This window comes from Physcomitrium patens, chromosome 12, assembly GCF_059467195.1.
Source record: "Physcomitrium patens ecotype Gransden chromosome 12, ASM5946719v1, whole genome shotgun sequence".
NCBI lineage: Eukaryota > Viridiplantae > Streptophyta > Bryopsida > Funariales > Funariaceae > Physcomitrium > Physcomitrium patens.
Window position 1 is genome coordinate 9783792 of NC_143421.1, and position 13052 is coordinate 9796843.

Consider the following 13052-nt stretch of genomic DNA (forward strand, 5'->3'; position numbering starts at 1 on the left):
CCCACAGGCCAAAAGTTTGCCCCTTATGGCTGACAACTTCAGACCAAAAGAACAGATTCTAGCTATTGGGTGTGTTTTTTTCATTGTCTTTGGTCTTGTGGCCTGATTTAACAAAATGGTCATAAAGATGTGGTATTTGGATGGCGAAGGTGGGAACAAGGACCAGCTTGCTGCCTTCTCTCATTCATTTTGGGAGCATGTGGTTCTAGGGCCACCGTTGAACTAGTTTGAGGGGGGTTTGGAGGGGTTCCAAGACCATGCGCTTTCCTTGAAAAGACTCAAATGAAATGATATTTGAAATTTGTGCAATTTTTTACCAACACTCTCTCTACCCCTTGTATGAACATGTATAAATGAATACCAACACTTTTTACCACAGCATGGAAAAAAGTAAGTTTGTGCAAGTCTCTTTTGCAATTTAATTTCATGGTTCTTTTTTGTTGGATGTTACCAAACTATGTTTCATGACATCATGTAGGAGACAGGTATAACCAGTTGTTGAATAAGTACTTCACTATCTCATGTTTTTAACATGAATAGAATTCACCCATTGATGTAAATCACAATCACGCCTAATGTTTTATTTATGTTATACATTTCCTCTTCAGAGTAGTAAATCTTTATTATAACAAAAGACAAGGTGTTTTGGCACCAAAACGAATGACTCTTTGGACGGATGAATGAATGGATGGATGTTTCCTGAGGGAATGGTACAATTGGCCATGCTCAAATGTGGGAAGTTATGGCAAGATCAAGACTGGTGTGTGCAACATTGAATCCCAACACAAGGAGGGTCTTCAGAGCAAATGGGATTTGATAAACGAGAGGAGATTTCTCATCCATTTTATTCACGGACGCATCCATCCAATGCCTCTGACACTGGAGACTGACCGGTGTAGAGGGGTCGTTATTGAGGTCTGCATCTGACAAGACCACAGAGGGATGTGCTGCAATGTACAGTATGGAGAAAGTAAAGTAATGGGATTGTCGTGTGTTGATTACTTACAAACTCCAGAGTGTTTGTGTACTGGGCTGGATGGATGAACAGATAAACGAGACAACGAATGAATAATAGGGGATGAAAGCATGGCTCACTCTCTCCCTCCCTCATGCCTCGCACCCTGTGTTCACACTGCATTGAAACTCTGCCTTTACGAGGATGGATCAGCCTGAGATGGTGATTTTTCCACAATGCACAGACTTTTTCACTGCCATGTTTTGGCACACAGCAACTAGGAAACCCTCAAAAATATAAATTTATATTACTGTATTGTACAATGTCGTATTTTTACTGTACTTGTATTGTACTATATAAACCCCATGGGGAGTGTGGAAACTGAAGGGAGTAGTGGGGAAGTGCCACATGATGCCTGCTCAGGCTGTGGTGAGGAACCTGGGCTGTACTGCCCTACCCAGTTGGTACACAAAGTCTGTCTGCATTGGAGTAAATTTTAAACATGGAGAAATGAGGTAGTTTTCTTTTAGAATATTTTTTAAAAAAATAGGGTTAGATGGTTGATTTATATGTATATATATATATATATATATATTCATACTTTTGGTAACTTTCATATATTCATGAATTATCATTTCCACACAGAAGTAACAAATCATCATGTGACTGTTGATCCAGTATGGGAGTTTAGTCGCTTCTAAGAAACCTACTACATCAGGTCAATATTAGTACCCAGTAAAGAAAATTTAGATACGTTGATACTTTAATTAAAAAATACGTTAAATATATGCATGCTTTTTGAAAAAAAAAATTGTTAGAAATTCCTTATTCATGTATTTTGTAATGATTTTTATTTGTGGCAAAGCTGAGAGAGGCTCTGGGTTACTTGTTCTGAATTAGGAAGTTGGCATGGGTTGGAGGAGTCTGTGAGTCTGTCTGTCTGTTTGAATGCAGCAGCAGCAACACTGTCTCTAGGGCTATGTTGATACCTGGAACACTGGCAATGCCTTTAAAGCATCCACTGGGGATGGAATATTTTTGATACTGCAGCCTTTTGTTTTGCTTGATACGTACCCAGTTAATAATCAGTTGTACTCATTGGAAGCCTGTTGTTTTTAATATGTCATTACACCCCCACCCCTCTTTTTCAAACGAGAGAATTTATGTTGCTCAAAATCATTGCAAGCCTACAGCTCTGCAGCCTCTTATCATATACCATGGCTAGCAACTTCTCAGCAATTTGGCTCCTAGGCTGCTTCTGCCCCTTGTGAGACACTAAATATATACAACAGGTGCTTGAACTCTCTCTGTACATGTGTTCATGTGAACGTGAACAATCTGTCCTCATACCAAAAGAACAGAATATAACCATTTTGATCCCAATGAATATTCACTGGAAGAAGAAAGAGAGAAAGACTTAGAACTCACCAACATGGAGGTAATTTCTACTTCTTCTGCTCCTTCTACCACCTTCTGTCTATTCACATGATCCTGTCTGAATTTGTTTATTTATTATTTCATTCTTGTTTTGATGTGGGGCACTGTGAAAAGTTGCTTTGAAAAGGCAATTTTATCTGAAATCCTTTCCAGGTGCAGTGGCTGTCAATTTATTGTATCTGAGGTGTAAAGAAGAAGGAGATGTCACTGGCTGAGCCAGCACACACGCAGTTCCAGGGGTTTTTCCTCTTCCCCAATGCATCTCATTTGAAAAATGCTTGAATGAATTTGGATCATGGAATACAGTATCTCGTAAAGTTCTCAGTCACAGACTGTATCCAAATACTCTGTGAAAATAAATGGAAATTCGTTATGAATGCATTCTGTCATTTTAGCAGTGGCTTACATCCTTTACTTGTTTTTGGGCCTCAAAAAGTATTATTTTTGTGTAACATGATATATATAAATATTCATCAAAACAATTAATGTTTGTAATATCTCATAGGTAGCCAAGGGCACTTTTAATGCTAATGCAGAAACTTTGATTTACTTGTGTGAACAGTGAGCTCAATAAAGTGGGGAAAAGATTAAGGGAAGGAATCTTCCTCCAGGCTCCATTTAAGTATGAGATGGTGTATTTGTGTTTCACAACCATTTATAACATTGCACCCAATTTGTCAGTTGGAAATACAGCACCTCCAATGCATACATGTGTGTGTTTTATCCATTATATTTTTGGTTATTCATCAAATATCATGTATACACATACATTAAATTGAGGGAATAGGGTAACTAAGAAAGGGGCTTGGAGAGTGTGGAGTTGTACGATAGCTGGGTAAGCGCATTTATAGCTTTTGTTGTGAAGTTTGTACCAACCCACACAAAATTCAAAGGGAGAGAATTAAAATAAGTAAAGAAATAAATCAAAAAAAAAAAACAAAAAAACAAAAACAAAAACAAAACCCAACTGGGCAACAGAAAGAAAGGAAAAAAGGAGTCTCACCCTTCCATTTCTCACATGCTTTTACTTTTTCTGTATGTAGAAAGGTGGGATTACCTCACAGAAAAGGAAGAAATTTACCACCACATGTGCCACATACATGCACACACACAGGTTTTAGGAGGTACACACTACCTACCCACGGGGTCGAGAGAGAGTGTGTCACTCTCTGGAGTCAATAGCCCCTTCATGATGGGAAAAGAACCTACTGGACAGTACCGACCTCCTCCTCGCAGGGGCCCTATCAGGTAGGGCAGGGCGGGGGACTAATTCACTACTCCCTGTTCACACTGCACAATACAGCCACTAGCATAGTGCTGGGACTGGGACTGGGAGGAGGACAGTTCCAAGTCCCACCGTCCCTATTCCCATTGATTTTTTTTATTGTATTCTCTTTTGTTATTTCTACAAAAGAGTTTAGAATTCGAAACAGGAGCATGAAAAGAGATTGGAAACGTGTACATGGGCATCAGGAATATTCGAAAGCCAACTTTGTGCTCTTGATTGTACTGTGGATATTAAATGCTAAAAAAAGGTGTGATTGGTAGGTTCCTTCAAAATTATGAGAAGTTGCACTAAACCATCCCATTCTTTGTTCTACTAGTGGTTCAAAAATATACATCATTGCTCCTGCTTGCATTTACTCCACCACTCAAATTGAACTAATAAACTCAGCGTAAATATTAAGTGATTTACTGAAATTGCAATAATTTTTGCTCCGTTTTCAACGGGTTTTACATGAGGAAACCCAAAGGTTGTAGGATTTTTCTATCAGACGAGTCCTGAAGTAGGCTACATTAAGTACACACATATTCAAGGGGATAAAATACTACAAAAACACTATTCAAGACTTTCTCAGGACACCAACACCCTTCAAAAAACAACGTAAGAACAATAAAATAAAATAAAATAAAACAAAAGCATGCACACACACACACACACATTACAACTAGTGGCCATGAATGTGGGGGCAACAGCATTGACCTTGTTAACTCAAAATTGGATGTGCAGAAGCAATTGCAACGCTAATAATAATATTAATGAAACGGATCTAATGTTAGTACAAGCTGCATGTTTTTTTTATTTGTTAATTTTGTTCAGATTTGGTTTGAGTATGCTTTTTGTTTGTTTACCACTAAGGAAGCATAGGAATTGGAAAGGAGAATTAGAGTGAGAGAAAGGGTGGGGGAGGGAAGGGAAGAGAGAGAGAGAGAGAATTGGGGGTGGGAGGGGGGGGGGGTAAGTAAAAGCCGGGCTCGTCGGGCTCATCATTGCCTCGTAGATTGTCATGGAGTGAGTGTGTGTGTGAGTGTGTGTGTGAGTGTGTGCGGCAACCACCCCCCCCGGCCCTCATTCCCCTCGTATGATAATTTTACCATCGCTGATGATATGGGACTGTTGATGCGCTACTTCTGCTGCTGCTGATACTGCCGATGCTCTCAATTGAGTATCTTCTTCGCACTTGTCATTCCCTCCGCCCGCCTGCTTTCTTACCTTTTGTTTAGTGAGTGCCTCTGGAGGAGGTGGAGAGAGAGAGAGAGAGAGAGAGAGAGAGAAGCAGCAGTGGTACTATCACCACTGTAGCGTTGGATATTGTGGGATGACACTGGCGATGGTGAGGACAGGACCAGTAAGTGTTGGGAAACAGTTAGGCGAAGTAATAGTAAAGAGGTAGGAGGAGGAGGAGGTGGAGGAGGTGGAGGGTTCCAAGGTGAGGGAGCAAGCTGTCATACCGGTAGGAGTCCGTAGAGGGAAATAGAGAGGAAGCAAGTCAGGAAGTGTTGGTGAAGGGGGAGAGAAAGAGAGCGAGAGGAGGAGGAGGAGTAGTAGAGGTGGTCGTGTCGATGATGGAAGAGATGATGGTGTAGTTTTTGGTTGTATGTAGTAGTAGCCATGAAGGAGGGGTTGTTTTTACGGGTAATGGTTGTTGTTCGGAAGGTATGTACAAATGGAGAGGGCTATGTCGGGGATCAGCTGGAGTGATGATTGATTGAGTGGAGAGGGAGTGGCGGTAGATATGGGGATGGAGTGGAATGGGGTTCGTATGTCATCATTAGAATCCAAGAGTGGAGAGTAGTTTACCTGGAGCAGCAGCGTTGTGCTCTTGCGCATCCTGGCGATGGACATTTGTGTTTGAGTAGTAGAGGTGGAGGCGTTGCTGTTGTTGTTGTCGTGGTTGTTGTGTGGTAGTGGTAGTAGTGTGACTCTGTAGTGGCTATGGTGGGTCTATTGCTGATGGTTTTTGTGTTGCGTCAGGCCGGCGTCACGGTCGTGTAGCATCGAGGGCGACGAAAGGTGAATGAACAAAGGGTGTGATTGTGTATAGGCATCCACATATTCTCGGCTGTGGAAGTTGGGAACAGGGATGCCTTGTGTGCGATTCAACTCGTGGTATAGAAGAAGAAGAAGAGGAGCTTGAAGGTTGTCAAGAAAAGGGTAGGGTGTTGCTGCAGCAGCAGTAGCAGCAGGAGCATCAGTAGCAGCTTGAGAGGACGAGGACCTAGGAGGAACAGAAGCTCTTGCGTGGTCTGTGAGGAGAATTCTTTGTTAGGGGTTGGAAGCTTCTAGGTTGGGCACGTAGTAGTGCGTTCTTTGTGTCTTGTCAACTGGGGTTTCAGTCGTATGAGTTGAACACGGGCTGTCGTCACCAACCAGCAATTCGCAACCGGGCCTGCTCACGACAGAAATTGATTACGGGCTTCAAGAGTTCGGGGAAGCTTAAGAGGTTGTCCAAGATTTTTGCAAGGGTCTCAAAGAATTTCAGGAGTTGACTTGTGTCCAACCTGAGGATTTGGAGGTTGAGGAGGCTGCTTGTTATGAGGACAGGCCGCTGAGACAGGAAACATACGACTGAACGGTGGTTAGAAAGTCCGTATTAAGTGGAATATTTGAGATGTAGGGGGTGATATGCTTCGAGCTGTGCAGTTTCTATGATGAGCGAATCTGCTAGTTGATATGCGGTACTAGAAGAATCGAGTCAAAGAGTGCTTGCTGCTGAAGAAACTTGAAGCTGATGTTTCATTGCAGATGAGTTTGCTGATATTACAACTCCACTGCAACCTCTCGAACTTCACATGACAGGTAGGTAGATGGATCGCAGCTATGGAGCACTCTCTCTAGAATAACGTAGCTGCGTCTGGTGGTATCACAGCGTCTAGCAAATCTCAGGCTCTCGAGCAATTCTTTGACCCGCTCGAGACAACGACTCTCCTCAAGCCAGAATGCTGCGTTGCGTTTCCGCTGGTCTCCTGGATCTAAATTATGTGGGGCTTGAGCTCGGCACTAAGATCTGATAGATTTGACACCCTTCCCACATCAACGCGTTTCGGCCTTTTCCGATAATGATTCGGCTTTGTAATGTCCTGTTATTTTTAGTAATCGAGTTCCATTCCTGGACATGCTTCAAGCTTGCTACCCAGCTTGAAAAGTTCTTCGAACTATGTTATAAATCTTTTCTGTTTGGGAGTTTCATGAAATTTTGAAAATGGGGCATTATTTCTTTGCAAGTGTAATGTTGGCTCACTCTCTGAGCAGTGCGTGGGGTGAAAAAGGGGGTAGTATATTCCGCTCGCTGTAAGAGTTACACTCCTGCCTTTCGCTCAGACACACGATGAGAGGTTGTTTTGTAGTAGACCCCAAGTGATGCTGTTAACTGATTTTGTCTTGATTGTTTTGAGTCAGAAACGTGGAAGGACCAAACGATGGATGCGTCAGGAAAATACGTGCGTTACACCCAGGAGCAAGTGGAAGCCTTGGAGCGGGTTTACCATGAGTGCCCCAAGCCTAGCTCTATCCGACGCCATCAGCTGATCAAAGAGAGCCCTATTCTGGCAAATATTGAGCCCAAGCAGATTAAAGTTTGGTTTCAAAATCGACGGTACGATTTAATTAAAAATTGTATTTAATTTTTTTTATTGCACTTCGAAGATCTCACAGTGGGTTTGATGAGCTTGTTGATAATGCTCCCATTATCTAGTCTGCTAGATATGATCGAGAAACTACGATTTGTTTTCCAGATGCCGGGAGAAGCAGCGGAAAGAAGCAACAAGGTTGGTCAGTGTTAACGCAAAACTAACAGCTCTTAACAAGCTCTTGATGGAAGAGAATGAGCGTCTAGCGAAACATACCTCGCAGCTCACGCTGGAGAATCATGCCCTTCGTCAGCAGATTCCTAATCTGCCTTTCCCCGATGGAAGGCATCGTCTCCCATCACAGGTGTGCAATTACCTGAACCAACTTTTCAATTTGTTAAGCTTTTAGAAGAGGTGAAAATGTGGACTCTCTCTCTCTCGCTCTCTCTCTCTCTCTCTCTCTCTCGCAATTAATCCCACCATTAATGCTACTTGATACGTAGATTTTGCAGAGTCCCCTCAAAAAAGAAGGAGCAGTCAATGGTGGAGATGAGAGCTCTACTCAAGGCGGTATTTGTGTAAAGGTGCACGGGCAGGCTGGTATAGCCTCCACAGATACTAGCTGCGATTCTGCTGTCACTGGTGGTCTACCACATCGTCTCACTCCTCAGCATTCTCCTCGCGATTCCAGTCCTGCGGGGTGAGTTTGCGACGCCTCTATTTGCTTACCTTGATGGAACGGTGATTAGCCGGTCAATAGTCACGATGCTTCATGCCTTTTATAAATTTTGCTTCAAGTTTATTGCTTGCGCCCACATAGGAACGTTTGGATCGCAATTATATGCCTGCTATTTTTCTTTTTCAGAGTTACCGTTCATGGGCGAGACTGTCGCACTTTGACCTGAAATGTGAAATTTTCTGCAGATTGTTAGCTACCGCTGAGGAGACGCTGACAGAATTCCTGGCTAAAGCCACAGGAACGGCGGTGGATTGGATTCAGTTACCTGGTATGAAGGTATGTCATCTCTCCGCGATGGTGATGAGTGATTCACCGCATCACCTCTTACCGTAATCTGAGTGATTTGAAGTAATTGCAATGCTCTGAAATTGAAATCTGAAGTTCTGAAAGGGCGGTTTGGCTGAATTTGTTAACTGGTGAGACTATTGCTGTTGCACTAATAGTAAGATGTTTATTTGCAGCCTGGTCCGGATGCCATTGGCATTATTGCTATATCCCACGGTTGCGTTGGTATAGCTGCTCGAGCTTGCGGCCTAGTGGCCCTCGATATTAGTAAGGTAACAGAAGTTCTCAAAGATCGTCCACGTTGGTTACAAGACTGTCGACGAATGGAGATTCTCGGGGCTCTCCCCACAGGAAATGGAGGGACTATAGAGCTGTTGTACACTCAGGTATTACCTTTTTGAATCATTGCTGGTAAGAATATTTCATAAAAACTGAAGATCGTACCTGAGCTCCTGAATATATTTGACCTGATCAAATTTGATTAAAATTTACACCAGATGTACGCACCGACTACTTTGGCACCTGCACGGGATTACTGTACTTTGAGATACACTACAATTTTGGAAGATGGAAACGTGGTGGTAAGTCACTTACGGTTCATTTCGTTGAATACTGTTCTTGAGAATTATGTGAACTAGTGGTATGCAGTCATTTTTTCTAGTCATGTTTTTCAGGTGTAGGCGTTAAGCTTACTTTCTTGTCATTTTTTAAAAGGCTATTTTGCTCTGCAGATATGTGAGCGGTCACTAAGTGGTGTTCAGGGTGGACCTACAATGCCACCCGTCCAATCTTTTGTTAGAGGAGAGATGTATCCAAGTGGTTACCTGATCCGGCCGTGTGATGGCGGCGGTTGTATCATTCACGTCGTGGATCATTATAATAACGAGGTGAGTTAAGCTCACCTGGTCAATTTTTACAGTATTTAACCATCTTTAGTGATGACTGTTAGAGTCAGTGTTAACTCGAAGTTATATGAATAATAAGCTCGGTAATCTTGGAAGTTAGAGTTCTGAACCATGTGTATTAAGTTCCATGATATGACATTCGCAGCCTTGGAGTGTACCGGAGGTATTGCGTCCTTTGTATGAATCGCCAGCTGTTCTCTCGCAAAAGTCTACTCTGGCGGTACGTTGGAGCTTCTTCCAAGTGTTTCTATAATATGCATTTGCATTGGGTGCTTTCTCTCTAAAAGAAATATCGTATATTCGAGTAGTACTGAGATTTCTTCGCAATTATCTCATCGTTGATGGCATCTTCAATGCAGGCATTACGGCATCTAAGGAGGCTAGCTGCAGAAGAAAGCGGCGAGGGAGTTCCGCGGAATGGTCAGCATCCAGCAGTGCTGCGCACACTATGCCAGCGACTAACCAAGTGAGTTGTCTTTTCAGAGCACACTCATCGTGTTTGGCTTTGGAATTGGTTAAGCAAATGGGATTGCTTCGACGATCAGAGGTGGGTAATTCGAACTGAGATATTTTGATTATTACAGGGGCTTCAACAATGCGGTCAATGGATTTCCAGATGATGGCTGGGAGGCTACGATTAGCGATGGCCTAGATGACGTCAGTGTGATGCTCAATGCAACTCCCAAATCTATGGAGGGGCAGATTGCATCGGATAAGCTGCTATACTCTTTGGGTGGAGGCATACTTTGCGCAAAAGCTTCCATGTTATTACAAGTATAGCCTCTCATAATACGTTATGTACCCTATTTACGTGCGAATATTCTTTGTAGCATAAAGTCCTTTGTTTTCTTTCCCTTACTTGAGCATTGCGAAGTGCTAATATCGGTTTTCTTTGAAAGCTAGGATCCTGCGGCCAGTAATCGGTTTAATGCGCTTTGCAGAATGTCCCATCATCACTGTTAATCAGATTCTTGAGAGAGCACAGGTCAGAATGGGCGGACTATGATATAGATGCAAATGTGGCCTCTTTTCGTAGCAATGGCAACGGCTATGTTCCTAGATGTGGTGGGGTGTCTCATGTTCAGTTGCCTCTACCTTTGGCCTATTCTGGAGAATCTGGAGAGGTATGCTCTTGGGAATCTACGCTCTATTAAAACCTGAAGAGATATGCACCAGGCTACCGTCCTTTTAGTTTATTCCAATCTTGTTGTTTTAGTACGACCCACTTCTGAAAGTTCTTTGTAATGGTGTCTAGATATTGGAGGTTGTGAAAGTGGAAGGCCACAGCTCAGTGCAACATATGGTTCTGTCTCGAGATACTTTCCTGCTTCAGGTGCGTTTTATTTCATCTTAATGTCTTCAAACAATGACTGTGCGAGTTTAAAATCGCTTAGTGATCACATAAACTGACATGGCGTGGTCAATTTTTGAACCAGCTATGTAGCGGAGTCGATGAGAGTGCAGTTGGGGCTTGTGCGCAATTAGTTTTTGCTCCGGTGGATGTTGCTCTGGCTGATGACATCCCTCTTCTTCCGTCAGGTTTTTGTGTTAGTCCCATCGACACAAATGTTGTGGTACGTTTGTCATTTCCTAGCAATCTTTCTAAAAGTTACTTTTCATTCGTGTTTCTTTGTGTTCTTTTTGAATGTCATCACTCTATTGCTGGGTTGTGCTGTGTCATGGTTTTTACGAGATTTTTGGCTTCTGCAGGATGGTTTTGGTCTTGATCGCACGCTTGATCTAGCTTCTACTCTAGAGGGTGGAAATGATTTACGCTTGAATGGTGATGCGAAATCAAGTAATAGCCCCGGTCAGATGCGGTCTGTTTTGACGATTGCCTTTCAATTTGCGTACGAGGTGCACACCCGTGAAACTGTTGCAGCTATGGCTCGTCAATATGTACGCAATGTAGTGGCATCAGTTCAGCAGGTAGCGATGGCGTTAGCTCCCTCTCGAGGAGCACCTCCTCCTCGCCAAGTACCTAGTAATCCAGACGCGCTTTCTTTAGTACGCCATGTTCTGAGCAGTTATAGGTATTTTCCTTATGCACGTACTACTCCAGATTACCACCACATTTTCTGTAATTTTCCGCCTTGATGCATTATCGGTATTGTCTTGTATTGACTCTCTGAAGAGGTGGAGTTCTAGCCACATATTTCTATTCCTGGCAGGTAGCTTCAACTCATCGGGAGGATTGTTGTACGCAGATTTCACATGGGTATAGATCTAATAAGACCAGAAAATGGGAGTGATGAAGCTCTGTTTAAAGCTTTCTGGCATCACACAGATGCCATCGTGTGCTGTGCATTGAAGGTAGTTTTTTGGTGTCCACTCTGTCGTCATGTCAGATTAGCAGATGAAGACTTAACTCTTCAAACTTTCACTTCCGTTGACTTCAAATTTTGCGTATTTGTTGAACCACCTTGAATGGTACCTTCTTTTGCTGAGAATTGGAAACTGTGTTTTTTTTTTCTTTTTTTCTTTTTCTCTCAGGGAATACCAGAGTTTGTGTTTGCCAATCGATCAGGCCTTGAAATGTTCGAAACTGCGACAGCTAGCTCCCTGAAAGATTTAGATTGGGAAAAGACTCTCAACGAGAACGACCGCAAGTTATCATATGCCACGTTTACTCATGTTTTGCAACAGGTTTTTTTCCTTAGCATTTTTCATTGAATTTCGTCATTTGGAGGGTATTGTACACCTGGTTTTATGGTTTGTTTGTTCTCATTTTTATTTTTTTCTTATTTATAATTATGAACCACTGTATTTTCTTTCTTCTTTTTTCCCTTATGTGCTGTTTTCACTAACAATTTTAATGCTTGTGGAACAGGGTTACTGCTCTCTTCCTGCAGGAGTGCGCATGTCCAGCACAGGTCGAACTGCAACCTACGAGCAAGCCCTGGCATGGAAAGTTCTAAACGACAGTGAGGCAGTCGAGTGCATTGCCTTCCTCTTTATCAATTGGTCCTTGGCTACTTGATCCAGGAACTCTCAACTTTATCTTGTTTAGCAACTTGTTGCTGGACAGCGAAGTCGCTTTTCTCTATTTTTGTTCTGCATTTGATGCGAGAGAGTAGGTACCCATATTCCAGGCTGGTGAGGTGAGCGTGTTGCCAACGTCATGCAAACTTTATTCCAGCTGTTTTTATTTTTTATTTTTATTTTTCAAATCGAATTTAGCTGAAGCAGACTGACTGGATTCAGGGTGGACTGGACTCGCTTTTGCTATTTATGAAGCTTTAGAGTTTTTGGTGTTGCGTACTGTGCTCTCATGGTCCTATCGGAAGCTTTACATGTTGGGTTTGCCGTTCACGTTTGATGCTAGTATGGGCACCATATTGGATCATCAGCATGAACTCCAGTTTTGTAGTTCAAATAGACTGCTCTGAACCCAGCAAATTCGCGTCTGACGAAGATTTTGGCATCAGTTCTTGTAAGTTTAGAGTAGAATGCAAATGATCCTGGCAGCTGTCAGCCGTAAATTCCTGTAAAGCAATTTATGTAACTGCAAGTTTTTTATGACTGAGGAAATGCTAAACTTGAAGTCTCGAGGTATTGCATGGCTCTTGATTTAGGGTCATATACCATTTACAGCAATCTAATTGAGACAAATAGTTGCAAGTAGTTGTCAAGCAATCAGAAGTTCACCAAATTTGTAGATGTCAATGATATGCGACGTTCAATGAACTACTATTACTGCATTATCTACACAAGTAGGCACGTTTCAAGTCACCTTCCAATTCTTGTCCGATCAGTTCACTTATCTTAAAATTGAAATTTAGCTACTTAATTTGAAGTTTTTACTCAATTTTGCTAAAATAGGGAATTTATATAAATACTTTGGTTGAAGATTTTCTTAGATCCAAATCCAACATATATG

At 42.3% G+C, this 13052-nt stretch overlaps 1 protein-coding gene across 7 annotated transcripts; it reads left to right on the forward strand.

Annotated features, from left to right (window-relative positions):
- The first annotated feature begins 4717 nt into the window (after positions 1-4717).
- LOC112289625 (homeobox-leucine zipper protein HOX32) lies at positions 4718-12710 on the forward strand. Of its 7 annotated transcripts, none has more exons than XM_024534984.3 (19): positions 4718-5103; positions 5649-6473; positions 7074-7269; positions 7409-7607; positions 7756-7943; positions 8168-8258; positions 8444-8653; positions 8765-8848; positions 8999-9154; positions 9318-9392; positions 9532-9638; positions 9757-9946; positions 10114-10296; positions 10428-10505; positions 10609-10746; positions 10883-11205; positions 11380-11485; positions 11666-11818; positions 12003-12710. In XM_024534984.3, the coding sequence occupies exons 2-19, from the start codon at positions 6467-6469 to the stop codon at positions 12150-12152; spliced, it is 2634 nt and encodes an 877-aa protein (XP_024390752.1). In that variant the 5' UTR covers positions 4718-5103; positions 5649-6466; the 3' UTR covers positions 12153-12710. The 7 variants fall into 7 exon arrangements, with proteins under 7 accessions (XP_024390752.1, XP_090110977.1, XP_090110978.1 ...); XM_090254851.1 differs by having other exon boundaries at positions 4804-5103; positions 7747-7943; XM_090254852.1 differs by having other exon boundaries at positions 4901-5022; positions 7747-7943.
- The last annotated feature ends 342 nt before the right edge of the window (positions 12711-13052 follow it).